Genomic DNA, 27,850 nt, shown 5'->3' on the forward strand with positions numbered 1-27,850 from the left:
TATCATGCCCACACACATGGTAAAGCATCCTATCAAGCCCACACACATGGTAAAGCATCCTATCATGTCCACACAAATGGTAAAGCATCCTATCATGCCCACACACATGGTAAAGCATACTATCAAGCCCACACACATGGTAAAGCATCCTATCATGTCCACACACATGGCAAAGCATCCTATCAAGCCCACACACATGGTAAATCATCCTATCGAGCCCACACACATGGTAAAGCATCCTATCATGCCCACACACATGGTAAAGCATACTATCATGCCCACACACATGGTAAATCATCCTATCAAGCCCACACACATGGTAAAGCATCCTATCGAGCCCACACACATGGTAAAGCATCCTATCATGCCCACACACATGGTAAAGCATCCTATCATGCCCACACACATGGTAAAGTATCATATCATGCCCACACACATGGTAAAGCATCCTATCATGCCCACACACATGGTAAATCATCCTATCATGCCCACACACATGGTAAAGCATCATATCAAGCCCACACACATGGTAAAGCATCATATCAAGCCCACACACATGGTAAAGCATCTTATCATGCCCACACACATGGTAAAGCATACTATCATGCCCACACACATGGTAAAGCATCCTATCATGCCCACACACATGGTAAAGCATCCTATCATGCCCACACACATGGTAAAGCATACTATCAAGCCCACACACATGGTAAAGCATCCTATCATGTCCACACACATGGCAAAGCATCCTATCAAGCCCACACACATGGTAAATCATCCTATCGAGCCCACACACATGGTAAAGCATCCTATCATGCCCACACACATGGTAAAGCATACTATCATGCCCACACACATGGTAAATCATCCTATCAAGCCCACACACATGGTAAAGCATCCTATCATGCCCACACACATGGTAAAGCATCCTATCATGCCCACACACATGGTAAAGCATCCTATCATGCCCACACACATGGTAAAGTATCATATCATGCCCACACACATGGTAAAGCATCCTATCATGCCCACACACATGGTAAATCATCCTATCATGCCCACACACATGGTAAAGCATCATATCAAGCCCACACACATGGTAAAGCATCCTATCAAGCCCACACACATGGTAAAGCATCTTATCATGCCCACACACATGGTAAAGCATACTATCATGCCCACACACATGGTAAAGCATCCTATCATGCCCACACACATGGTAAAGCATCCTATCATGCCCACACATATGGTAAAGCATACTATCATGCCCACACACATGGTAAAGCATACTATCATGCCCACACACATGGTAAAGCTTCCTATCATGTCCACACATATGGTAAAGCATATGTTGATCCCATACCAATATATAAGATTAATGATTCAAACCTCTTCCACAGTGCCCAGTCTCTTTGCTGGATTTGCTGGGATGGCTTCAGCAAATACTTTGTCATAGCCAGGTATGGCAGCTGCAGATTCTGTGTAAATTGAACGTCCCTGAGGAAGACACATTTAATAATAATAATAATAATAATAATAATATGGAAAACACTAGTGTCTCTTGAGGCCCACTAATAAACTAACAAAAAGATATAAGCACAGAAAATAACAAATTATTTAAACAACTCTCATGAAATAAATATCTATATAAAATATACAAGTACAAATATAAAAAACAGAAAAAATAGAAAACAAAATCAAACAATAAATATCCATTATGGCATGTCTGTATTTATCTTTAAATTCTTGCCCACTGTGTACAGTCTTAAAAGATACGTAATGGTATTGAGGTCCAGACCATGGCACCAGAGTACTGAAAACTTGTTCTGAATATTTATGTGCATGGTTTTGGAATCAGAATACAGGTTGAACCTTGGACTGAAACTGATATTATTTATTTTGAAACAATTTTAAAAGATTTCAGAGATAAAACAAGTACTAAGGTTAAAATGAAGTAGTCTAATTTGAAATACAGTACTCTGGTTAAACAGAACTCTGACTGAAAAGAATTACTCTGCTTAAATATAGTACCCTGGTTGAAATGCAGTACTCTAAATGAAATGAAGTACTCTGGTTGGAATGAAGTACCCTGGGTAACACATAGCACCCTGGTTAAAATGAAGTACTCTGGCTGAAACAAAGTACCTGGGTAACATATAGTACTCTGGTTGAAATGAAGTACTCCGTCTGAAATACAGTACTCTGTTTGGAATGCAGTGCTCTAATTGAAATGAAGTACTCTGGCTGAAACGAAGTACCCTGGGTAACACATAATACCCTGGTTGAAATGAAGTACTCCGTCTAAAATACAGTAATCTGGTTGGAATGCAGTGCTCTAATTGAAATGAAGTACTCTGGTTGAAGTAGAACACACTGGTGTCATGGGTTGAGTATTTGTAATGCACCTTAGCAGTAATTATTTTGCAACTATGGACTTTTGCATAAATAATCAACAAGTGTCATTCATTTCATGATATTACAAACACCCAATTGTTCTTTTTATGAAATTGCATTTTCACTTTAAGTATTGTTGAAATGAAACTTATGCACCTGGTCATCTAATCACTGTCTAATCAGTGTCTGATCACTGTCTAATCACTCTGATCACTGTCTAATCAGTGTGTCTGATCACTGTCTGATACCCATCAACATACATCTAGTTTAACTTTCATTAGTTATCATTTTATTCAAATGGCACCAATCTCTGTTATGGTCATTGGTTAATTTTATCTGGATTTGATTAAGATTATGATTAGGGCTGTGTAAGGAAGTATTATATGCAGAGTAATCTGACTGAGTATGGGTTGCATGTATGGGTAAATCATTTATAAATATGACAATTAACACTGGCCCTATACTGGAACTTTGTGGTACACCTAAGGTACAACATAAATTGACTGAGTATGGGTTACTTGTATGGGTAAATCATTTATAAATATGACAATTAACACTGGCCCTATAATGGAACTTTGTGGTACACCTAAGGTACAACATAAATTGACTGAGTATGGGTTACTTGTATGGGTAAATCATTTATAAATATGACAATTAACACTGGCCCTATAACGGAATTTTGTGGTACACCTAAGGTACAACATAATTTGACTGAATATAGGTTACTTGTATGGGTAAATCATTTATAAATATGACAATTAACACTGGCCCTATAATGGAACTTTGTGGTACACCTAAGGTATAAAATAATTTGAATGGGTACGTCTTACATGTATGGGTAAATCATTAATAAATATAAGATATAACGCTGGATCTACAATGGAACTATACCTGAGGCACAAAATAGTATTGTCTGTCAATTTTCAGAGCCTATAGTTTACAATACACTTTAATGTTTTCTCATTAACATTTAGCAAATAGTAATAATTTAATTTTTGACATATAATTGTAAAATTACATTTATAAAATGATGCTATGAATGGCACATTATATGCCAACTCCATGTTTAAAAGCCCTCCGTTGGCAATTGTAGGGTGTTGCTGAATCTGGATACATTTTAGTGAACTCTGTATTTGTCAAGGTATTTGAATCTGAACTAAACTTAATAGCTTGAGATCACTCTATTCTTATTAGACACACATTGATTATCTCCCCTTCAAACAGAATCAACAGGTAAAGAAAACATTAGATTCTTATTAGACACACAATGATTATCTTCCCTTCAAACACCAGAATCAATTTATAAACATACCTATTCTTATTGGACATACAACGATTATCTCCCCTTCAAACAGCAGAATCAACAGGCAAAGAAAACATTAGATACTTACTGGACATAGCACGATCATCTCCCCTTCACATATCGGAATCCATAAAATTCTTTTGTACACTAAGAACAAGCCATTCACAAAATTTTGTCAAAGACTTTACTTTGGGGAGGAAGCTGCTCTTCAAAGCTCCGTTTTACAAGTTACAAGAATTTTGACATTTGACCCTTTGATCCAGAAGGCCTCTTCCATACAAAAAATGCAAGCCGTTCACAAGGTCAAGGTCAAGGTATGTGGTCTTGAATTCAAGTTATTATACACAAATATTTTTCTTCTTTTGATTAAACATTTAGACCTAACAATCAACAGGCTTCTTTCCTACCTATTATGTAAATCAATCTCATAATTACCAACTGTGTCATGATGTGAAAAAGATATTATATATGTACTTATTGGGCTTTTTGAGTTAAGCTATAATGCCAACAATATTAAATAATCATATTAATGTACATAAAATTCTTAAAGGACTTTTGTTTTGTTTTACTGCATGCATATCTAATGTTGTTTTTTTTTTCTGTAGTAAATTACACATCAGTAATACCAGCAAAAGAGTTAATGTATAGTATATAGTTAATATACAGTATATAGTTAATGTATAGTTGTAGTTAATATATAGTATATAATGTATAGTATATATTTATTTCATCATATATGCTGATTTTTATATAAACTAGTACATATTATTCACGAGCTTTCTGGCCAATGTAAATCTAACATTTGCCTAGATTATACATTCCTTGTCACTTTCTAAAAAAAAAGTCTGGATAGCAAAATAATTTATACCACATCATGCCCAAAAGAAAGCTTTAAAAATATTTCAGGTCAGTCTAAATTCAAATAGAGCAAGAAACTAGATAAAATGTGACTCAGTCATTATTGGGTGAATTGACTCATACCTGTATTTGTTTCTCATGACATTTTTATATTCTGCACTAAAAATGAACATATCTCATGGTAAATAAAAAGACGTTGGACACATTCATTTCCATGTCTGTTTCTTTAAGAACAAAGTTTACAATTTAAAATAATACTTAGATCTCATTTCATTCACATGATATAGCCAATAATGTGTTCAAATTGCCATTAAAACCAACCAATCAACCAACTACTAAATGTTGACATGATGATCAAACATGACTGCATAACTGTTGTAGAACATTATCTCACATATCAAATACAGTCACAGCGAAGAATCACAAGATGTAGGATGGTTTCAAAAAGGAAGTACTTACAGGAGCTACTGAATTCACTCTGACTCCATTCTGTGCCCACTCTATTGCCAATGACTTTGTAAGGTTGTCTACACCAGCTCTAGCAGCACCGGAATGGCTGGAATATAAAATGAAATATATCCATTATGTATGTGCATACAAACAGAATTATATTTTTAGATAAAAAAATGGTTATGATCACACAAATCCATAAAAGTCAGTTCTGTGAGACTTGATTTTAAATTCTGGTTTTTCATAGGGAGCTACAAAAAACAACATAACATACTGGAGAAGACAGCATGTGGTAAGTGATATTAGCTTCAATCTAAGAGTAGTATTCTATATGAATACTTAAAAAGTATGATAAGTCAATAGTTTTAATGAACAGTATATACTAGTCTATAGGTAGAGTTAAATCCCAGGTCTGTGCCAGTACAATGCAGCAGCAAATAGGGAACTCATACACCAGTTTATAGGTAAAACATATTTTTTATTGCACAAAAATTTATACAGGAAAATATGCACACTGCAAAGAAAGGAAGAACACAGAATACAAGAACTTCATAATGTATCTTTAAAGTAAACAACACCCTTTTGTCCGAAAATATCAATCTTTCAAGTGCCTGAAGACTGGCAGCAACTCATAGCTGCCTTTATTTTCACAATGGTTTTACTGTATCTCAGAAGGGGTGTTCATGTAGTCTGACTACATGATGATTTATTTCAGAATAAAATTAAATTCTAAATAAAGATTGCCTTCATAAAGTTAAATTCTAAACTAAAAATTGCCTTCATAAAATTAAATTCTAAATAAAGATTGCCTTCATAAAATTAACAACAAGCACCATAGACAACTCATAACATATTAGAAGACTGAAATAGAAAAAAGAGAACAATTTGTAAGAAAGTCATTAAAGATCACAGGAGGTAGCTTAAACAGTCAAATTTACACCTGACCGTCTTAATTACATACCAAAATGATTGTACATACATCAAAAAGATGTAAGTAATTATGTACTGGAATCTTGTCTAATTTGTAAAGTTTTTGAGAAAAAATAAATGCATACTTCTAATATATTTGAACTGCATCCTTAAATAAAATGATTTTAAAAAGTCCCATAAAGAAAGTCACTTGTAACACTAATTACCAAATAAATAAATGTTGTGCACAGTGGAGTTTGTCACCTGTGAATGACCTTGTATTCACAAAGCTTTCTTCTTGGGCAGGTGAGGTAAGAACTCTTAAAATATCTGGATACAAACTCTGGACATAGTGTAATGTTTATACCAAAGCTGACACCTGGGCAAGACCGAAATTCTCAACACAAACTTGGGGAATAGTACCACTTCAACCAAAATTTTCACTTTAAAAACATTTCTTTTCAGTAAATTGTGCTTCTTCTAAAATACATACCTGACCACATTATATTAAGGTAGCTTTCTTTGATACCTTGAAGTCCAGCAATCTTGGAAAGACAGAAAAACATATTTTGGTCTCTATACACATTTACAAAGACAAAGGGAAGCAACTCTTTTACATACTAAGTAGCCACCATTATATCTGGTTTAAACCAATTATTGTTTGAGCAACACCTAAAAGGATGATCGCCGAGCAGGGAAGAGTTGGGGATTATTATGTAATGGGATTAGATAAGTATTAAAGGATAAACATAATTTACTAAAAAGATTGCTTTCACCAAGAAACATAATTTACTAAAAAGATTGCTTTCTCCCAGAAAAATAATTTACTAAAACGAGTGCTTTCACCAAGAAACATAATTTACTAAAAAAGAGTGCTTTCACCAAGAAACATAATTTGCTAAAAAAGATTGCTTTCACTAAGAAACATAATTTACTAAAAAGATTGCTGTCACCAAGAAACATGATTTACTAAAAAGATTGCTTTCTCCCAGAAAAATAATTTACTAAAAAGAGTGCTTTCACCAAGAAACATAATTTACTAAAAACGAGTGCTTTCACCAAGAAACATAATTTACTAAAAAGATTGCTTTCTCCCAGAAAAATAATTTACTAAAAAGAGTGCTTTCACCAAGAAACATAATTTACTAAAAAAGAGTGCTTTCACCAAGAAACATAATTTGCTAAAAAGATTGCTTTCACCAAGAAACATAATTTACTAAAAAGATTGCTTTCTCCCAGAAAAATAATTTACTAAAAAGAGTGCTTTCACCAAGAAACATAATTTACTAAAAAGATTGCTTTCTCCCAGAAAAATAATTTACTAAAAAGAGTGCTTTCACCAAGAAACATAATTTACTAAAAAAGAGTGCTTTCACCAAGAAACATAATTTGCTAAAAAAGATTGCTTTCACTAAGAAACATAATTTACTAAAAAGATTGCTGTCACCAAGAAACATGATTTACTAAAAAGATTGCTTTCTCCCAGAAAAATAATTTACTAAAAAGAGTGCTTTCACCAAGAAACATAATTTACTAAAAAAAGAGTGCTTTCACCAAGAAACATAATTTGCTAAAAAAGATTGCTTTCACCAAGAAACATAATTTACTAAAAAGATTGCTTTCACCAAGAAACATAATTTGCTAAAAAGATTGCTTTCACCAAGAAACATAATTTACTAAAAAGATTGCTTTCTCCCAGAAAAATAATTTACTAAAAAGAGTGCTTTCACCAAGAAACATAATTTACTAAAAAAAGAGTGCTTTCACCAAGAAACATAATTTGCTAAAAAAGATTGCTTTCTCCCAGAAACATAATTTACTAAAAAGATTGCTTTCACCAAGAAACATAATTTGCTAAAAAGATTGCTTTCACCAAGAAACATAATTTACTAAAAAGATTGCTTTCTCCCAGAAAAATAATTTACTAAAAAGAGTGCTTTCACCAAGAAACATAATTGACTAAAAAAGAGTGCTTTCACCAAGAAACATAATTTGCTAAAAAAGATTGCTTTCACCAAGAAACATAATTTACTAAAAAGATTGCTTTCACCAAGAAACATAATTTACTAAAAAGATTGCTTTCTCCCAGAAAAATAATTTACTAAAAAGAGTACTTTCACCAAGAAACATAATTTACTAAAGAAGAGTGCTTTCACCAAGAAACATAATTTGCTAAAAAGAGTGCTTTCTCCAAGAAACATAATTTATTAAAAAGAGTGCTTTTACCAAGAAACATAATTTACTAAAAAGATTGCTTTCTCTAAGAAACATAATATACTAAAAAGAGTGCTTTCACCAAGAAAAATAATTTACTAAAAAGAGTGCTTTCTCTAAGAAATATAATTTACTAAAAAGATTGCTTTTTCCCAGAAACATAATTTGCTAAAAAGATTGCTTTCTCCCAGAAACATAATTTACTAAAAAGAGTGCTTTCACCAAGAAACATAATTTGCTAAAAAGATTGCTTTCTCCAAGAAACAAAATTTGCTAAAAAGAGTGGTTTCTCCAAGAAACATAATTTGCTAAAAAGAGTGATTTCACCAAGAAATATAATTTATTAAAAACGAATGCTTTCACCAAGAGACAAAATTTACTAAAAAGAGTGCTTTCTCCAAGAAACATAATTTGCTAAAAAGAGTGCCTTCTCCAAGAAACATAATTTGCTAAAAAGAGTGCTTTCACCAAGAAACATAATTTGCTAAAAAGAGTGCTTTCACCAAGAAACATAATTTACTAAAAAGAGTGCTTTCTCCAAGAAACATAATTTATTAAAGAGTGCTTTCACCAAGAAACATAATTTACTAAAAAGATTGCTTTGTTCCAGAAACATAATTTAATAAAAAGAGTGCTTTCACCAAGAAACATAATTTACTAAAAAGAGTGCTTTCACCAAGAAAAATAATTTACTAAAAAGAGTGCTTTCTCCAAGAAACATAATTTACTAAAAAGATTGCTTTCTCCCAGAAACATAATTTGCTAAAAAGATTGCTTTCTCCCAGAAACATAATTTACTAAAAAGAATGCTTTCTCCAAGAAACAAAATTTACTAAAAAGATTGCTTTCTCCCAGAAACATAATTTGCTAAAAAGATTTCTTTCTCCCAGAAACATAATTTGCTAAAAAGTTTGCTTTCTCCCAGAAACATAATTTACTAAAAAGAGTGCTTTCACCAAGAAACATAATTTGCTAAAAAGAGTGCTTTCACCAAGAAACATAGTATACTAAAAAGAGTGCTTTCTCCAAGAAACATAATCTACTAAAGAGAGTGCTTTCTCCAAGAAACATAATTTACTAAAAAGAGTGCTTTCACCAGGAAACATAATTTACTAAAAAGAGTGCTTTCTCCAAGAAACATAATTTGCTAACAAGAGTGCTTTCACCAAGAAACATAATTTACTAAAAAGAGTGCTGTCTCCAAGAAATAAAATTTACTAAAAAGAGTGCTTTCTCCAAGAAACATAATTTACTAAAAAGAGTGCTTTCACCAAGAAACATAATTTACTAAAAAGAGTGCTTTCTCCAAGAAACATAATTTATAAAAAGAGTGCTTTCACCAAGAAACATAACTTACTAAAAAGAGTGCTTTCTCCAAGAAACATAATTTACTAAAGAGAGTGCTTTCTCCAAGAAACATAATTTACTAAAGAGACCACTTTCACCAAGAAACATAATTTACTAAAAAGAGTGCTTTCACCAAGAAACATAATTTACTAAAAAGAGTGCTGTCTCCAAGAAATAAAATTTACTAAAAAGAGTGCTTTCTCCAAGAAACATAATTTACTAAAAAGAGTGCTTTCACCAAGAAACATAATTTACTAAAAAGAGTGCTTTCTCCAAGAAACATAATTTATAAAAAGAGTGCTTTCACCAAGAAACATAATTTACTAAAAAGAGTGCTTTCTCCAAGAAATAAAATTTACTAAAAAGAGTGCTTTCTCCAAGAAACATAATTTACTAAAAAGAGTGCTTTCACCAAGAAACATAATTTACTAAAAAGAGTGCTTTCTCCAAGAAACATAATTTGCTAACAAGAGTGCTTTCACCAAGAAACATAATTTACTAAAAAGAGTGCTGTCTCCAAGAAATAAAATTTACTAAAAAGAGTGCTTTCTCCAAGAAACATAATTTACTAAAAAGAGTGCTTTCACCAAGAAACATAATTTACTAAAAAGAGTGCTTTCTCCAAGAAACATAATTTATAAAAAGAGTGCTTTCACCAAGAAACATAACTTACTAAAAAGAGTGCTTTCTCCAAGAAACATAATCTACTAAAGAGAGTGCTTTCTCCAAGAAACATAATTTACTAAAGAGAGTGCTTCTCCAAGAAACATAATTTACTAAAGAGACCACTTTCACCAAGAAACATAATTTACTAAAAAGAGTGCTTTCACCAAGAAACATAATTTACTAAAAAGAGTGCTGTCTCCAAGAAATAAAATTTACTAAAAAGAGTGCTTTCTCCAAGAAACATAATTTACTAAAAAGAGTGCTTTCACCAAGAAACATAATTTACTAAAAAGAGTGCTTTCTCCAAGAAACATAATTTATAAAAAGAGTGCTTTCACCAAGAAACATAATTTACTAAAAAGAGTGCTTTCTCCAAGAAATAAAATTTACTAAAAAGAGTGCTTTCTCCAAGAAACATAATTTACTAAAAAGAGTGCTTTCACCAAGAAACATAATTTACTAAAAAGAGTGCTTTCTCCAAGAAACATAATTTGCTAACAAGAGTGCTTTCACCAAGAAACATAATTTACTAAAAAGAGTGCTGTCTCCAAGAAACAAAATTTACTAAAAAGAGTGCTTTCTCCAAGAAACATAATTTACTAAAAAGAGTGCTTTCACCAAGAAACATAATTTACTAAAAAGAGTGCTTTCTCCAAGAAACATAATTTATAAAAAGAGTGCTTTCACCAAGAAACATAACTTACTAAAAAGAGTGCTTTCTCCAAGAAATAAAATTTACTAAAAAGAGTGCTTTCTCCAAGAAACATAATTTACTAAAAAGAGTGCTTTCACCAAGAAACATAATTTACTAAAAAGAGTGCTTTCTCCAAGAAACATAATTTATAAAAAGAGTGCTTTCACCAAGAAACATAATTTACTAAAAAGAGTGCTTTCTCCAAGAAACATAATTTATAAAAAGAGTGCTTTCACCAAGAAACATAATTTACTAAAAAGAGTGCTTTCTCCAAGAAACATAATTTGCTAACAAGAGTGCTTTCACCAAGAAATATAATTTACTAAAAAGAGTGCTTTCACCAAGAAACATAATTTACTAAAGAGAGTGCTTCTTCCATAAAATACAATACATGATGACATTGCATCATGACAACAGATAAGAGGCAGAAATGCTTAGCATCTTGCCTCACTTTTGTGGAGCCTCAACCTGTCTCATTCGATTGGAGCCTCAACCTGTTTCACTCTTGTGGAACTTGACTGCTCTACTAGCAGATGAAATTCTATTAAAATGTTAGTTTAGCACCATGGGAAATATTACATTTATATATATGTGAGAGGGATATCACTGTGGGATTCTGCATACTAATATGGTCTCACCCTCAAGGTTTCTCCATGCAAATCCAGCAAAAGTGGCAAACAACACATGATTCCAAGGTTAAGCTGTCATAAATGGGGAGTGGTTAATGGCTACCATTGGTCATATGTTAAATTCTCTCATCTGGGTGGCCATGTCCTACAGGCAGAGGCTTGGGATAGTGGTATGGATATGCCATCCAAGTGACCCCACTTTGTCTCAAATGGAGACATTACTTTTGATTTCCAGGTCTACCTGTTCCTCAGAACAATCAGTGTATGCAGATTTTATAACTCCCTTTAACCAAGAGGCTAGCCCTTGTAGTGTTATGTTTTGCTTTCCAAGAAAAGTCCTGGTCATGCTTTCCGGATTTGAGGAAGAAAATGCCTGGTCTGGCCACTGCCAATATTCTACATATGTTTTAGATATTATCTGAGAGCCTATATGAGATCTTGGCACTTTACCTCTCTCAACAATTCAAGCTGACCGAATCTCTGACATGATTGCTTCTGTCCTTCTCAGTAAGGTGCAAAAAAGTGGCATTGATGACTTGCTGAACCACCTTATGACAAAGTGGGGCAGTCACGCTAAAAGTGGAAACATCCTCATCAACATTAGGTTTTTCCAAATAGTATGCACTAGAGTGTGACTTATACCAGTGAGACCAAAGGCTAGATGGCAAACCAATGAGGGAAAAGAAGGATTTCTATTACTGGGATCACAAATTATTTCCAAGACATGCATTTTGATTTCTGCAACTTAATAATGACTAAGGCAATGTTCTAAATGATGGATTATCATCGTCATTGTCTACTTCTAAGGTGGCTTCATCCTTGTAGATAGGGATAACTGTAGGTACAGGAGGACATTCAAATGGAGGTAGGATATGATAGATTTCTTCTACTGCTGTATTAAAGCTAATTCTTTCCATTACATTGTCAAAATGGATGATTCTGGCATCTCATTCATTCCCTTCACCTGGGATTATCCTCCTCTTGTACACCTTGGGTCAATGATTAGAGAATTTCATATGGTAATGATGTTATTGTTCTGCATGCATCATTTTCCCCGTAAGATATACCATTAAAAGGTGCAATATACTTTAATGCCAGTACCAGGCATCTGGTTTGGCTTGGCTCGACAGCTCTATAAAGCCAGTCTGATGTGGTCAGTAATGGTCAGCCCATGAGCTCTCTCTTAAGGACATTAGCCCATCCATTCTCTGTCCATTCAATAAGCACACTTCACATCTGAGTAATGAAGATCATTTGGCACAGAGAAGGCATATTTCATGGACATTATCCACGATTTTCAACTGCTTGCATTTAATGCACTGTGTTGTCATCTCTGTAATAAAAAGGGAAATGAAATGCATGACAAGTGCATAAAACAATATATATATATATATATATATATATATATATATATATATATATTCTATAAATGCCAACTGCATCATCCCAAAAAGCAATAATCAGAGTAAATGTCTAAAAACAGTGCCCAGGAGATTCCACTGATGAAAATCTATGTTGCCATTAGTATGATAATTTAAAAAATATAAATAAATTCACCTGATTTCTACAAAAATGTATGCACTATCATACAAGTGATTTTACTGATGATAGGCCATAAATATTATCAGACACAATTTTATAGTTGAAATCCATTGAAATTTAAAAGAATTAATGTAAAAAATGTAATGGAAAAAAGTATGTTTGATCAACATGTTAGTGAAACCACCAGGAACCAGTCTAACAATACAAACTGTATTGCATAACAATGAAACTATTTTGGTAGACATACTGGAATAACAATTTTTATATTGTTTTCCTTGTTAAATTTTATTATAATGATGATGTTTCAAGAAGAATATTTAAGAACAGTTCCAACAATTTTTTTTGCAATTAATGTCAAAATGCTGATATATGTGCTGTCTCCCAATGTTAGGTGACAACCAGCTAAGAAATACTGCAAAGTCAACAATGCTTGGATATCAGAGTTCATCAGCAGCAAAGATCCTGAGTTTGCATTGTGTATGAAATGTATGCATCTTTGGTATCTCATAAACTATGGACGTTTTCAGGCACATAAATTAAGTTCATGCATAGGATAGTTAAACTTATATTACAAGATAATAATTGTGATTGTGGCATAAAAATAAAATTATTCCTAAAAGCATAAACACTTTTGGTATATTTTCATTGCATATTTTGATTCCAAATCAATCATTATTTCTTTGTTTATATTTATACTGGTGAACTTGCCAACTGATTTCTTTAATCTCAGCCATGAAGAGAACGAAACCCATCAAAATGAGGCTCATGAAAACATATCTTGTCCAGCTAGGAACTTCCTCCTTGTGGTGAGCATAACTTTGATGAGAACTGGAAATCAGTCAACAAAACAACCTTACTAACCCAGCAACAAGAAATGTAAAGTCAGAACTTCTTTGTAGCATACTTGTCCAGACATTATGACATTCTAATGCAGATCCCAAGAGGACATTCTCCATTCTTCCCAAAATAAAAAGTGATTCAATGGGAAATCTGGACCAGAGTTCTATTGAAAGCCTGATATGTGTTACACTTACAATCAATGTCACTAGTTCTCAGAAGACAGAGATCTTCTGAAGAGAACTAAAATGCTATTGAAATTTCCATAGAAAAAAACATCTTTGCAATGAGCTACAAAAAATAAACAACTTCTTTTTATTTATTGACATTATATGTTTCATATTAAATAATTTTGTTAACATTTTCCATCAGCATCTGAATCTGATTCATATACAAAACTTGCTGTTTCATTATAGCATGAAGAAAATACAGCCAAAAAAAGCAACTGTTTTATTATAGCATGAAGAAAATACAGCCAAAAAATGCAACTGTTTTATTATAGCATGAAGAAAATACAGCCAAAAAATGCAACTGTTTTATTATAGCATGAAGAAAATACAGCCAAAAAATGCAACTGTTTTATTATAGCATGAAGAGAATACAGCCAAAAAATGCAACTGTTTTGTTTTCAATCTCTATTATACAGAAAATGTATGCCAATAACAAATCTACTGGATCTAAAGCCAATCTACAGAGCAAAATTTGTAAATCTTCTGCTTGAAGTCCTTATTCTGTCATATGCATGCACCATAAATATTAACTTCTTGTACCACTGAAAAGAAATTGTGGATGACTACATTTAACTAATAAAACTTAAAAACTTTAACTGGTCTGTCAGGAGAACATCTTTACATTATGGAAGTAAAAGTAAAAACTGGTTTAATCTCAACATAATGGTACCCATGTAGTGAGTAGAAAGGGAAGTTAACCTTTTAGAGTTGCTTCCCTTTATCATCATAACATCTAGACCAAACAATGTTTTATTTTGTCTTTTTGGTAGGGCTGGAATCAGGTAGCAAAGAAAGTAATCATTATGCTGTGTGATAAAGTAATGTATTTCAGGTAACATTAACAACTCATCTTGAAGATATTATAGGATGAACATAATTTTTAAAGTTTACTTTGATGACAAATCCATGTCAGGAATGACAGGAGTCCCTAGCATATCTCATATGAACTAAATAATGGCTTATATTATAATACAATAAACTTTTAGCTGAATGCTTCAAATGATATAGAAAATATATGACTTTCTAACATAATGCATCAAATGATATAGAAAATATATGACTTTCTAACATAATGCATCAAATGATATAGAAAATATATGACTTTCTAACATAATGCATCAAATGATATATAAAATATGACATAATATGACATAACCTTAATGTTGAAGTTGAGACTTCTTTACCATTTATACATATGGTTTACTATTTACTGGCAAAAAATTAATTTCCTAAATACATTAGTCTTGGTACAGCTATCTCACTTTTAATCCCTGTGAGTGTTACAGGAATTATATTCACAATGCCTCCTCACTTGACTCATTGTTGGAATCCCTCTGATTGTAACTATAATTATATCTGGATTGCCTCCTCACATACCTCACAGTTTGAATCCCCCTGAATATAACAATAATTCATCCGGATTGCCTCCTCACCTACATCACAGTTTGAATCCCCCTGAATGTAACACTAATTCATCTGAACTGCCTCCTCACCTGCCTCATTGTTTTATTCCCCCTGAATGTAACATGACTTATATTCACAATGGCCCTTCACCTATCTGACTATTTTAATCCCCCTGGGTGCAAAATGGATTATCATAACAATGCCTCCTGACCTACCTCATACTTGGAATCCCCCTGAATGTAACAAGAATTATATTCACAATGGCACCCCCATGATCTTTCATCCATTGATTGAAAGCTGCAAGAAGAGATACAAACAGCTTAAAAGCATACAACTCTGTTGTTATGGCTCATAATAGACGAAAAATGAAAGCAACATGTTTTGTAAAACTTAACAAACAATTTAATTATCAAAGTTATAAATGAAAAATGTGATAGGAATTTACAGTATGATAAAAAATAAAAATGTGATAGGAATTTACAGTATGATAAAAAATAAAAATGTGATAGGAATTTACAGTATGACAAAAAATAAAAATGTGATAGGAATTTACAGTATGATGAAAATAAAAATGTAATAGGAATTTACAGTATGATAAAAAATAAAAATGTGATAGGAATTTACAGTATGATGAAAAAAAAAATGTGATAGGAATTTACAGTATAATGAAAAACAAAAATGTGATAGGAATTTACAGTATGATGAAAAATAAAAATGTGATAGGAATTTACAGTATGATGAAAATAAAAATGTGATAGGAATTTATAGTATGATGAAAAATAAAAATGTGATAGGAAATTTACAGTATGATGAAAAATAAAAATGTGATAGGAATTTACAGTATGATGAAAAATAAAATTGTAATAGGAATTTACAGTAAGATGAAAAAGAAAAATGTGATAGGAATTTACAGTATGATGAAAATAAAAATGTGATAGGAATTTACAGTAAGATGAAAAATAAAAATGTGATAGGAATTAACAGTAAGATGATGCAAATACAAAATAGTCCATGTAAAGGCTGATGACAATAGGACATGAATGAAAAGTTCCTTATAAATTTCAAACTGGAAATGTACTGATTCAAGAACCAGAACACTGTCAAGATAGGTGTTGTACAGAATTCCACTTAATATTTTATAACAGTTCCAGAATAATAGTATAGTCCAAATAATGAGCACTTTCTATTTCCACTGAACAGTCCAAACAAAAAAAAATTTCCTCTAATTACAATATAAAACATGTCTGCAGACTTATAACAGGAGCACAGAAATTGTGAATGACTCAAAAATTGGAAATAAACTGATAGCTCAGTCCTCTCTTTATAAACCCCATCAGTTGTGAATGTATTGTGCAACAGACTCAACATCACAAATAACACTGCTCATTTTGCAATGATTTGGTCTATTCATGTGACCTAGCCCAACCAATGGGAAGTTATAGAATTGCTCTAGATACATTAAAATTCCATAGCTAATGAGAAATTAAGCCCTAGACACCAGTAAGTCTTATTATTAAGATTTATTATTAACTCGTTCAGCCCCAATTTTGCTGTAGGTGTGATGAGGCTGTGCCATACTTCCGAGCTCTGCAGCATCAAGGTCATTTAAGATACACCAAAGTGGGTTGTATTACAGAACGCCAGACAGATATAGCTCTACAATGATACCAAATAATCTGGATGTTCTAGCTGCACTACAAAATACAGAGGGAAAAACCTAACTTTTTGGACCTGGTTTTTTTCCACCCAAAAATTCACTTGTGGTCAGAATCCGATTTTGTGTCCGGATTTTAGACCTTTTTGGCCTCAGATCTAAGGCAGACCAGTCAGAACTGCACACAGACAGGTGAACGTTTATAAAAATTAGGATAAAGTCAGCATTTTGAAAAAAGAGTGGTCTCCATTCTAAAATGATGGGTCCATTAAGCAAACAAAAAAATTAAATAAAATAAAATACAAAAAAGAAATAAAAAAGAACACCAACTCTTACACTTCTGCTCATGTGCAAGCAAAATAACCAACGGAAAATACAACTAGACATTAGGCTAATGGAAAATCTGTTGAATGTCGATTTATTAGAATGTACACCACTCCCTCGATAACTCGCGATCCCACTTATAACGCGGTGTATGGTGTGGCTCCTGATTTTTTCCAAAGAAAATATATTTTAAATACAGTGGAACCCCACTATAATGCGATAATTGGGGTCCACAAAATTGGGTCACGTTAATATCGGGGTCACGCTAATGCGAGGTTTTACAGTATTTCGCTTTTCTGAGAGAACAACCCATTGCCACATATACGTGTATTCATGTCTAATGTATATGATGAACTGGGTATCAACACCGTTTACTATCATGCCGTCGTGGCATTCAGTTCATCTATAATGCATGTAATTCCATTGAAAAACTGCACGCAGATTTACAATATTCAATATTTTTTCCCCTGATCATATTATCTGAATTCAACGTCTAATATGTAGCATGAACAGAGTATCAACACCGTTTACTTGCCGACTGATATCGTACCTTCAGGGCTTGAAATTAATCAATAAAATATGTAATTCCATTGCAAACATTGCATACATATTTAAACTATTCAATAATTTTGTCACACATCATTATGTGTCTGAATTCAATGAGAAAAATTAGCAGCAAAATTAGGTTAAGAAAGATGAAGCACGTGTATGGTTCATTACGTTCCAGGGCTATGAACAGTGTATGTACAAATTTCATACTGCTAAAATTTTCTCATGTGCGTTTCTGTGTACACTTATCCATTGCAAATTTCCAATAATTAACGCTTGTACTCCTATCTGGTTGAACGACTACAACAAGAATAATTACCAATCAACACATGCTTTCAGCGTGCATATAACTTTTACTTCAGATTTTGTGAATATTGAAAGAAACGTGTGAAAACTACTATTCTAATCATGGCGCAAAGTGCAAAGAACGATTTGCATTTGTGAACTTGCTTTTCCATAACGATAAAATATTTTTTAAAAAAAATAGGATATTAATAACAGGTTCATAAACAAACACCACACCCATGTAAAACCCGAGAACTAAGTGCAGTAGGTGTACAATGGTCATGAGTCACTTTCTTAAAAAAATGTAAAGATGAACGCATGTACAATTTCATACCCTTTCCAGCTAATAAAGCAGACATTATTTACTGGTCAACTGATTGCGTCTAATAACACCGCCAAGCCCAGCAAACATGTTGGCGGCTTTCGTTTTTTTATTTTTAATAAATTGTCAGACTCTTTTATCAACCACAGCATTGTCTGCTGCTTGTTTGTGTATGCAGTTAAAGAAACACATGTCAGCTATTGTTTGAGCAATGACGGTATACAGAATTAATTAAAGACAATCACTAAGATGACTTACTTACTTTACTCATGGAGCAGTAACAAGTAACATTTCCAATAATGTTTATTTTGGCATAACACTTCAAGAACCTGGTGAAATTGTTAAATTTCAGAAGCCAAGCCACAATCGTATTATATTCTAATTCATACTCGAACTCTTCCCCAAAATGATAATAAACATTTACACACTACTTCTCGTACTTTTAAAAAGAATTTTTCCAGGAACGAGAAAAATACACGTACATGTATTTAAAATTTCAGGAACCATGCCACAATCATATTATATATCGTATTATACTCGAATTCATACATGATCTCTTACCCAAAATGATGATATTTTTTTTGCACAAAGTGCAGAGAACAAATTGCGTTTGTGAACTTGTGTTACCATAACGGTAAAATATTTGTATCAAAAAATAGGAAATCAATACCAAGTTCATAAGTAAAACCCGAGAACTAAGTGCAGTAGGCCTGCAATGGTCACGAGTCACTTTTATAACAATTTTTTTTTAAAGCTGAACGCATGTACAATTTCATACCATTTCAATTTCCAGCTAACAAACCGGACATTATTTCCTGGTAACATGTCCGATAATGTTTATTTTGGCATAACACTTCAAGAACCTGGTGATATTGTTCAATTTTAGAAGCTACTCCATGATGATATTATATTAAAATTCATACGCAAACTCTTCCCCAAAATGATAATAAACGTTTTACACACTATTTCTCGTACTTAAATATTTCTCGTACTTAAAAAATATATTTTTTCCTGGTGCAAAAAATATACAGATACATGTATTTAAAATTTCAGGAACCATGCCATGATCATATTAAATTCGAATTCATATGCGATTTTTTCCCCATAATGATACTAAATTTTTTATTCACTATTTCATGTACTTTGAACAAAAAATATTTTTTCATGTGCAAATGAATATACGAAATTTCAGGAGCCATGCCATGACTGCGTTATATGCGAATTCACGTTATAGTGGGGCATATTATAGCAGGGTTGCACTGTATCTTTAAAATATCCTGAAAAATTAGGATAAGAATTGGTAAATTAAACCTTGATACATCGCTCGTTTTATCATCCAAAATGGTGATTAATGCCCATAAAGATAGCATCCATATTGTGAAATCTGCAATTTCTAAATAAGATATCATATACTATGTAAGTTTTTTAAGTAAATAGTTGTCAATACACTGTAAATAAACAGCTTGGTGAAATAGCGATCAATGAAAACTTCTGGTAAATGCTAACAGGTGACAACAGAGAATGAAATAAACACAAATTAAATGTCTTGCTATGTGAAAGTCACGTATTAATCTTTAATTCCGTTTCAGTGTAAACATTATAATTACAACATATTCTGTTCTATGAAAACATGAAAAGAGTCAATCGACCACCACATCGAAACCCGTGAGTACTTCTATGAGAACTTAATTAAATGCCGGCTTTGGTTTCATCAACAACTTGGGGAAGTGTTTGTTGCATTAAAATATCAATTAAAAAAGACCTGTGTCGTTTTATCATTTTGAATATGTCTTTTGTATCAAATCAAGCAATGGAGATACAAAGAAAAAAGTCAAAGGCATGCAAATCTGAGCAGAAGTTCTCGTGGTCACTACCGTTATCAAAATTCATTTTATTTGACCAATCGAAAATGGTTTCACATTTTTATACAGTGGCTGGAGACACAAAATATCGACTATGTAAGGATCATACAGCTGAGAAATCTGCGGGATTTTTCTTTCAAAATGGGAAGTTACCACCATGTAGTCTAATTCTGTGCATCAGGTAATTCTGCACAATGATACATCATTTCTGTAAACACTGAATCACATGTTATTTTTGTTCAAAAATCCATTTTGTATCAAAAAAGAGCAATCATAATTTAATTAAGGTAAGTGATATTCATAAAGTGTACAAAAATATCCCACATTTCTACTCTAAATGCATACAAAAATGTGATTACTAAATGTCAACATGAAGACCCACTCCATGACCTTCTTGAACCGGTAACCCCAAAAATCCGATTTACTATGTATCTTTTAAAATCATATAAATAAATACATCATATAAAAGAGGTAAATGTATACCTTAAAACAATACTACATTTTAATCCAAGTTTCCAATTTTGCAAGAAGTCGTCCCACATGTACAAAATCATCTGCTACCCAACGTGTCAACCAACTTCTTTAGTAATGTTTTCACCATCAACAAGACGTTGTAAACACATTACATACTATTCATTGTTATTTCTCTTCCACATAATAGATTATTTTTTATAAAAAAAATAAACTTTACTAACTTTTTTACAAGATCAGTTTAGCTTGCCATTTATTGGCATTTTTACCTTGAATTTTATAAAACTAGCTATAAACCTGACCTAATTACTCGACTGAACTGCTGACAGAAACAGTCCAAAGTAATGTATTTCATATCTATAGCCCGAAGAATAAACATTACATCTTTTCAATGCTGTGAGCAGAATAGGCTGTCATATCGCGAGTCAGGGAAACACATGGGGGGGATCCCCTGTGTCCAAAATTAATATTATTTTGAACAGAATATTCTGGTGACAATTGCCTCTTTTCAAATGGTAAGCATTGCTGTATTTTATTTCCGTCAATCGGTTGAATTTGGTATGCGTTTTGCTTCAATATTTGAGACAGAAACCTTAAGTGCGCAGAAATGACAAACAGCATTGTATATTTGTCAAGCGTGTCACAAACAGCAAGTATTATCGTGTTCAAATATACATTGTTTTAAATTTGTAGACCCTTTAATATCATGTTGGTTATGATTAACCTTTGTGATCTTTTTTCATTGTACTTCTACCACAATCAAATCTATATATCTATCATTCCTTTGTTTGATCGACAATGTTTCTCGAAAAGAGTGTTGATCTTTTGTATTAAAAAAAAACTCTCTCATTTGGATCAAACAATAAAACTAGAATGTATCCAACTGAACACACAAATTAGTGACGTAGTACACAATGTGTGAAGTGGTACACGTGTTAAGCGAATGGAAACCATGTGGAATGTTTTCGATGATCTCCTCAATATACTGTAATTTTTCCTGAAATTAATGTTGCTCTATGAGGAAAAAATAAACAACGTACACCATACTGAAGAGATATTTATTCACAGTTAATCTCAGCATGATTATAAACTGAGTATTCAACACTATAATCTGCCTACCCCCCAACCCCCCTTTGCCTTTACGTCGATCCCTTTATTGGTTTTGGCTTATTTATAGATCCCTTGATAACTCGTACCTTACTTATAGTGTGGTCAATGTTTTTGGAACTCAGTGTGCGCGAGTTATCGAGAGAGAAATGTATTCAGAAATAGCCCCCAAAATGTCTTTCCTACTTGCATCTCAGGTGAAAATGTCAAAAACCTCCAAGGCCAAATGAGTTAATATTGTCAACACATATGTAAGCATCTATTTATAGATCCTATGTAATTTCTATGTTCTTAAGATACTCTGGTCATGTATGCAAAATTTAATTAAAGATATTCTGTATAATTTACAGCCATCAATAAATCTTATAAAAATTAGATAAAATCATGTAAAATCTAAAATCTGAACTAAACACCAAATTTCTCCAGATAGATGGACAAACAGATAAAAGGGTGTACATACCAATAATAATTACACTATAGCCTCTAAAGTTACCATCAAAATTTACAATAATACCCTCATCAATGTGATATTGCTTAATGTTTGTTATGCAACCTCACTTACCCTCCCTACAGCAGATAAAGGTTCCCGTCAAGTTGGTCTCAATGACAGCATTCCAGCCTTTGGTGTTAATCTGACTAGCAGGACTCTGGTACTGACCTCCAGCATTGTTGATCAGGAAGTCAATACTACCAAACTTAGCAAGTGTGCCGGAGATAAGGTTCTTCACCTAGTAAATGATTTAAAAATTTGGAGTCACTATGTTAAGTAGTTATAGTAACAGATAGCAAGAATAACGTGAACTATTACTACTATCAACCCCATATTTCAGCAATCAGTGATAAATTTGCAATTTGTGCAAAAAGTAATTGTCAGCAAAGTTTAAATGAATGTGGATAAACTACAGGGTGAAAAAAATATACTCCCACGAAAATCTTTACAATCTAAGTGTTAGCACTAACTTTTCTCTCTTAGCCATCTTGTGCCTAATACATGTGCAGTAAAATTTAACGATAACATACCGATCAAAACATCTAAAATTATACCATCGTATAATTCACTGTCCCAAAGTTCTATTGCTAAGAAAATGTGAAAAATTTTACCTTAACATATACACTCACTTATAAACCACTGAAACATAATGTGCCAGCAGATTAGGATCTGTTTCTTGTTCAACAGAGTAATCATGAAAAATTGCATAGTCCCAGATCTGCATGTGCATCATGTGATGGTGGACATGGATTTGTGTACACCACTCCATCGTAAACTTGCGCCATGATAACTCACAAACCCACTTATAAAGTGGGGTCAAGCATGGATCCCATTTTTTAAACTAGAAAATACTAAAAAATTGATCCCTATTTGTTGAACAATAGGAAAATTGTGATCAAAATTGCAAATGGAACCTTTGATATATTGCTCGTTTTATTGCAGAAAAGTAGATAGGACCTGGAAATTGTAATCAACATTATGAAACATCAACTTCTAATAAGAAGTCATATAATGTGTTACATTTTCTTTTCAAATAAAATTCTTAGCACACCACATTTAATGATATTCAAGGGAATTTTGATCAATGAAAATGTCACTTATGCCTAGTGGAGACAGTATTTTAATAAATACCAATATTTTTGTTATCTATTGAAATTTGTGCTCAAGTTCTATCTTTAGTTCTTTTTAAGTGTAATCATCATAAATGCAATGTGTTCTCTTGTAATTAAACGTAAAATGTGTAAATCTACTGTAACAGCTATGTCTGCGATCATTTCTCTGAGAACCTAATCAAGTGCCCACCATGTTTTGATATTGGACTAGCGGAAGCATTTGTTGTAGTGTTGCACTAAATAAAAAGTGGGAATCTTTTTCTATTATCACATTAATTACATCTCTGGAATCAAATAAAGGAGGTGGAATAAAAAAAAAAGTTAAAAGGCATGCAATTCTTACATGCTTAAGAACCAGTGGCCCTGGTCATAGGTAGGGTAACTCATTTCAGTTGATAAATCCAACACTGTTGTAATTTTAATGTGTGCGTAATCTAATTAAACTACCTTAAATTAGCCTACTCAGTCCTAACTGTAATTAAAGATAGCAAGGCAACAGAGCAATATGAGCACTTCATACAAAAAAAGCTTTGTTTGACAGATACAGACCATTGTGGAAAAAATGAGTTTCAGAATTCCTGAATTCGCTCTTAGAGTTACATGTTTCCTCAAGGATGATAAGAACTTTCACTATTACTCGCAATGAAATCAAAGCATCAATATTTTACTAATTGAAAATTCAAAAATCAAGTTTTGATGTAGGCAATTGTCTCACAAAAGAAATATTGCGTGTTTTTGATAAAAACGAATCTTGTTTGGTAGTGTATCAACAGTTAGTCTGGTTCCCTGCTTTGGAGATTCATAGTTTCACAAACTACTATATTACATCACTCCAAAAATCAGACTAATCAACAAAACAAAAACCCGTTACATAATACACAAATGTTTCATGTAGCCTCTTTGGTTGTTAAAACCAGGTGGAATCATGATATCGATCTTTCAGATGTTGGACATTTTGAAAATAAATGTAATTAAAAGAGAATAATGAACAACTTCATCAGAAAAGGCTTTTTATTGACAATTTTTCTCGACTCGATTAAAAAAAGTGGATTCAGCCATTAAACAGCCCAGTTTCCACCCAACCACAGTTTTCTGGATGTTTAGCAAGACTTTTGGAGGTCCCTATGTAACTAACGCCCTTGCTTATAGTGTGGGCTGCGTTTTTGGACCCTGATGTGCGCGAGTTATCAAGGAAGAGGTGTATTTTACAGTTGGAATAAACATCTGCATGTGGCTATGTGTCTATTAACTTTTTCAAAACTATGAAGCCAGAATTATTGCTATAAAATGAACTAGATAAATGGTCTGCAATAAATATACCCCTGCCTCTCCCATTCCATCACAGTGATGAAAATATCGCCAAATAAAGGGAATAACTCTCAAGAAAAGTAAGCAAGAATCGTGAATATTTTCTGAAGAATTACCATAATATATACTAAGTTTCATAGCAATCCATGGACAACAGCAAGGGTAGTTGCATTTACAAAATTCTATCATAATTTGCATTGAAATGTAGGTCAAATAATCCAGAATTTTACAGATGTGATTTCGATTTTGATTTTTAGCGTAGCTTTAACAATGTTTCAGTCATATCGCTACGATGTCTGCAATGTGGCAGTTTATAGTGATGTCTAGCATTGGGGCATCATGCCGCAGACATGTAGCATGATGTCCCACCCAGTCACATTATCCTCATACCAGGCCAACCAGTCCTAACACTAACCTCTTAATGCTGAATGCCAAGTGACGCAGCTGTTAGTACCATTTTTGTGAGTCTTTGGTATGACCCGGTCGGGATCGAACCCACGATCTCCCGCATCTGAGGTGGACACTCTAACCACTAGGCCACCGGAGAGGGGAATTTTATAGAACAGTAGTTTTAATATTATATCTTTGTAGATACAATGTATGGTGACAATTGTAAGCATGTGGGAGTATTTGCAAGGTGTGCAGCTGCCACCGAAATGGCAGAAATTGGATGATGACAAAAGAAACCAAGAAAACAAATATGATCAAGAAATTACTAGAAATGTCACATGACCCAGGCAAGACACTGATGGTTGCACATTCTGCACTGAATATAGGAGATAACTGTTTGAGATTAGCTTCTATTTGATTTTAGAAAGATCAGTGAAATTTAGGCCGGATCAGTAAAATCTTTAGTTTGGTGATTATGTTTGCAATTGGAAAAAAAATCATAATTTTGAGCCATCAGTAAAGGGTTACAGAAATGTACGAGTCAGAAAATATTTAAGTGAAATGTGTCCCAATGTAATTGCTAATCTCTTGACCCTACCCTGACACAGAACCAGAAATGGGGGAGTGAGACTGAGACAAAGGGAGTTTGTGAAAATACGTTAGTCTTGACACTATGGCCCCACCCTGGGGAATAATGCAGGGAAAGGATCAATATGGAGTGAAATTAAGTATGTATGATATGAATTGGGTAAATGGGTACTGAGATAGAAATGAAGGAAACAGTCTTTAATCAATGCTGCCTGCACATATAGAATTTCTTCTACTACACTGCATATATTTCATCTTGTGGTACAAACTACAAATATTTTACAGCTAAAACATATCATTTCTGTACAATACAACAAGACAACATATATATCCAGTATTTATGTAGGAAAAGAAAACGTTTTATTGTATACCAGACTTGCTCCTAAATGAAAGCCTATTAAATCATGTTCCAGCACATCACCAAGAAACACTTAAGCCTGCTCATAAATATCACCTTGTGTACATTTGGCCTTGATATTTTATATGTGTTGGCTTTGATATTCGATAACTGATATGTGTTGGCTTTGTAAAAAAAAAAAATCTGTTTATTGCACTTGATCTGTCAGTAGTGGTTGTTATATACTGTTTGTCACTAAAACTGATTTTTATATATTGGTTGCCACTATAGGTGGTTGTTATACACTGGTTGTCACTATTACCGATTTTTATATATTGGTTTTCACTAGAGCTGGTAGCTATGTATTTGTTGTTACTATAGCTGGTTGAAGTAATTGTGTAATCTTTTCACCTCATCTTCTTTTCGTATATTGCACTGAATATGAGCAATCTCTGCAGTGTTTCCAGGCTGTATTTGCTCCTGCAGTTGTTGTGCGGTTCTTGCCAGGACCTCTTTGTTCCTTGATGCTATCATGACCTTACATCCTGAAAGAGAACATTGTCCAATGATAATTAATGATTAGAAATTTTTTAAAAACATTTTCTAAGAAAATAGATCCACTGCATATGTTTAGAAGAAAGTGTCCTGGAACAATGGTATAAATAGGCTTTTCAGACCAAAACCAGATAATTTATCCCGATCCTGTTAAGATGTTGACCATGACAATCCTGATGTAGGTAAAGGTGGGTTGGTTTCCCCATCTGATCTATTAATGTCTTGCATTGTAGGACTACTGAAAGAGCTATCCCAAAACGACTGTATTTGATGCACACAATCAACAAATGAGTGCTAACTTGATTTGGTAAGATTCAACATCATAAATTGTGGAACTACAGAGAAACTAAAATAGCCGTACTTGAAGCACACATTCAGCAAATGAGCTGAAATGATCACTTGCTACCTTAATGTGTCAGACATTGGATACCAAAAGTGCTTACTGCTACCTTAATGTGTCAGACACTGGCTATTAAAAGTGCTTACTGCTACCTTAATGTGTCAGATACTAAAAGTGCTTACTAAGCCAATAGGTCTTGCTCAGCCAGGGGATCAATGATAGCTTCTGAGCATTCAGGGCATCCAAAATGTTCAAAACAGGGTGTACACTTACCATAGACCTGGAAGAGTGGCTGGCCTTCCTGTCAATGCTGACAATATCATTGATATGGCAACTCTCTTGTATGTTCCCTACATTGCCATGTCCTTGCATGATGCATGAAGTTTGAACACTTGTTGATAATGCAGACTGGGATGGGCTTCCAGCCATTGCATTTCATAGCTACCAATGTGACCTTGCTGTTAACAAAGTGAACTTTTAAATGGTCTTTGGTTTCAACCAACATCTCAGTACAGTGTTCATCTGCTGGACGCAACACAGGATTAGGGACCTGGACATTCACATCGTTAAAGTGCTGTTGCTGGCTTACTCAATCTCAGCCAATATCTCATCATTAACATCATCCGTACATACTAGGTTTTATATGTATCACTACTGTCAAGCAGTTCTTAAGCAGTCC

General features: G+C 33.2%; 1 protein-coding gene across 1 annotated transcript in view; it reads right to left on the reverse strand.

The window, feature by feature from the left end:
- Positions 1–27,850, reverse strand: part of LOC149805620 (peroxisomal trans-2-enoyl-CoA reductase-like) — a 56,436-nt gene that overhangs the window by 16,563 nt on the left and 12,023 nt on the right. Inside the window, exons 2-6 of the mRNA XM_089950257.1 lie at positions 26,688–26,821; positions 22,614–22,779; positions 15,693–15,774; positions 5,015–5,111; positions 1,390–1,497 (exon numbers count right to left, since the gene is read on the reverse strand). Of these exons, the coding sequence (XP_089806383.1) occupies positions 1,390–1,497; positions 5,015–5,111; positions 15,693–15,774; positions 22,614–22,779; positions 26,688–26,821 (587 nt within the window). The remainder of the gene's footprint in view (positions 1–1,389; positions 1,498–5,014; positions 5,112–15,692; positions 15,775–22,613; positions 22,780–26,687; positions 26,822–27,850) is intronic.

This window comes from Sinohyriopsis cumingii, chromosome 2 (assembly GCF_028554795.1).
Source record: "Sinohyriopsis cumingii isolate HCF-2022 chromosome 2, ASM2855479v2, whole genome shotgun sequence".
Taxonomy (NCBI): domain Eukaryota; kingdom Metazoa; phylum Mollusca; class Bivalvia; order Unionida; family Unionidae; genus Sinohyriopsis; species Sinohyriopsis cumingii.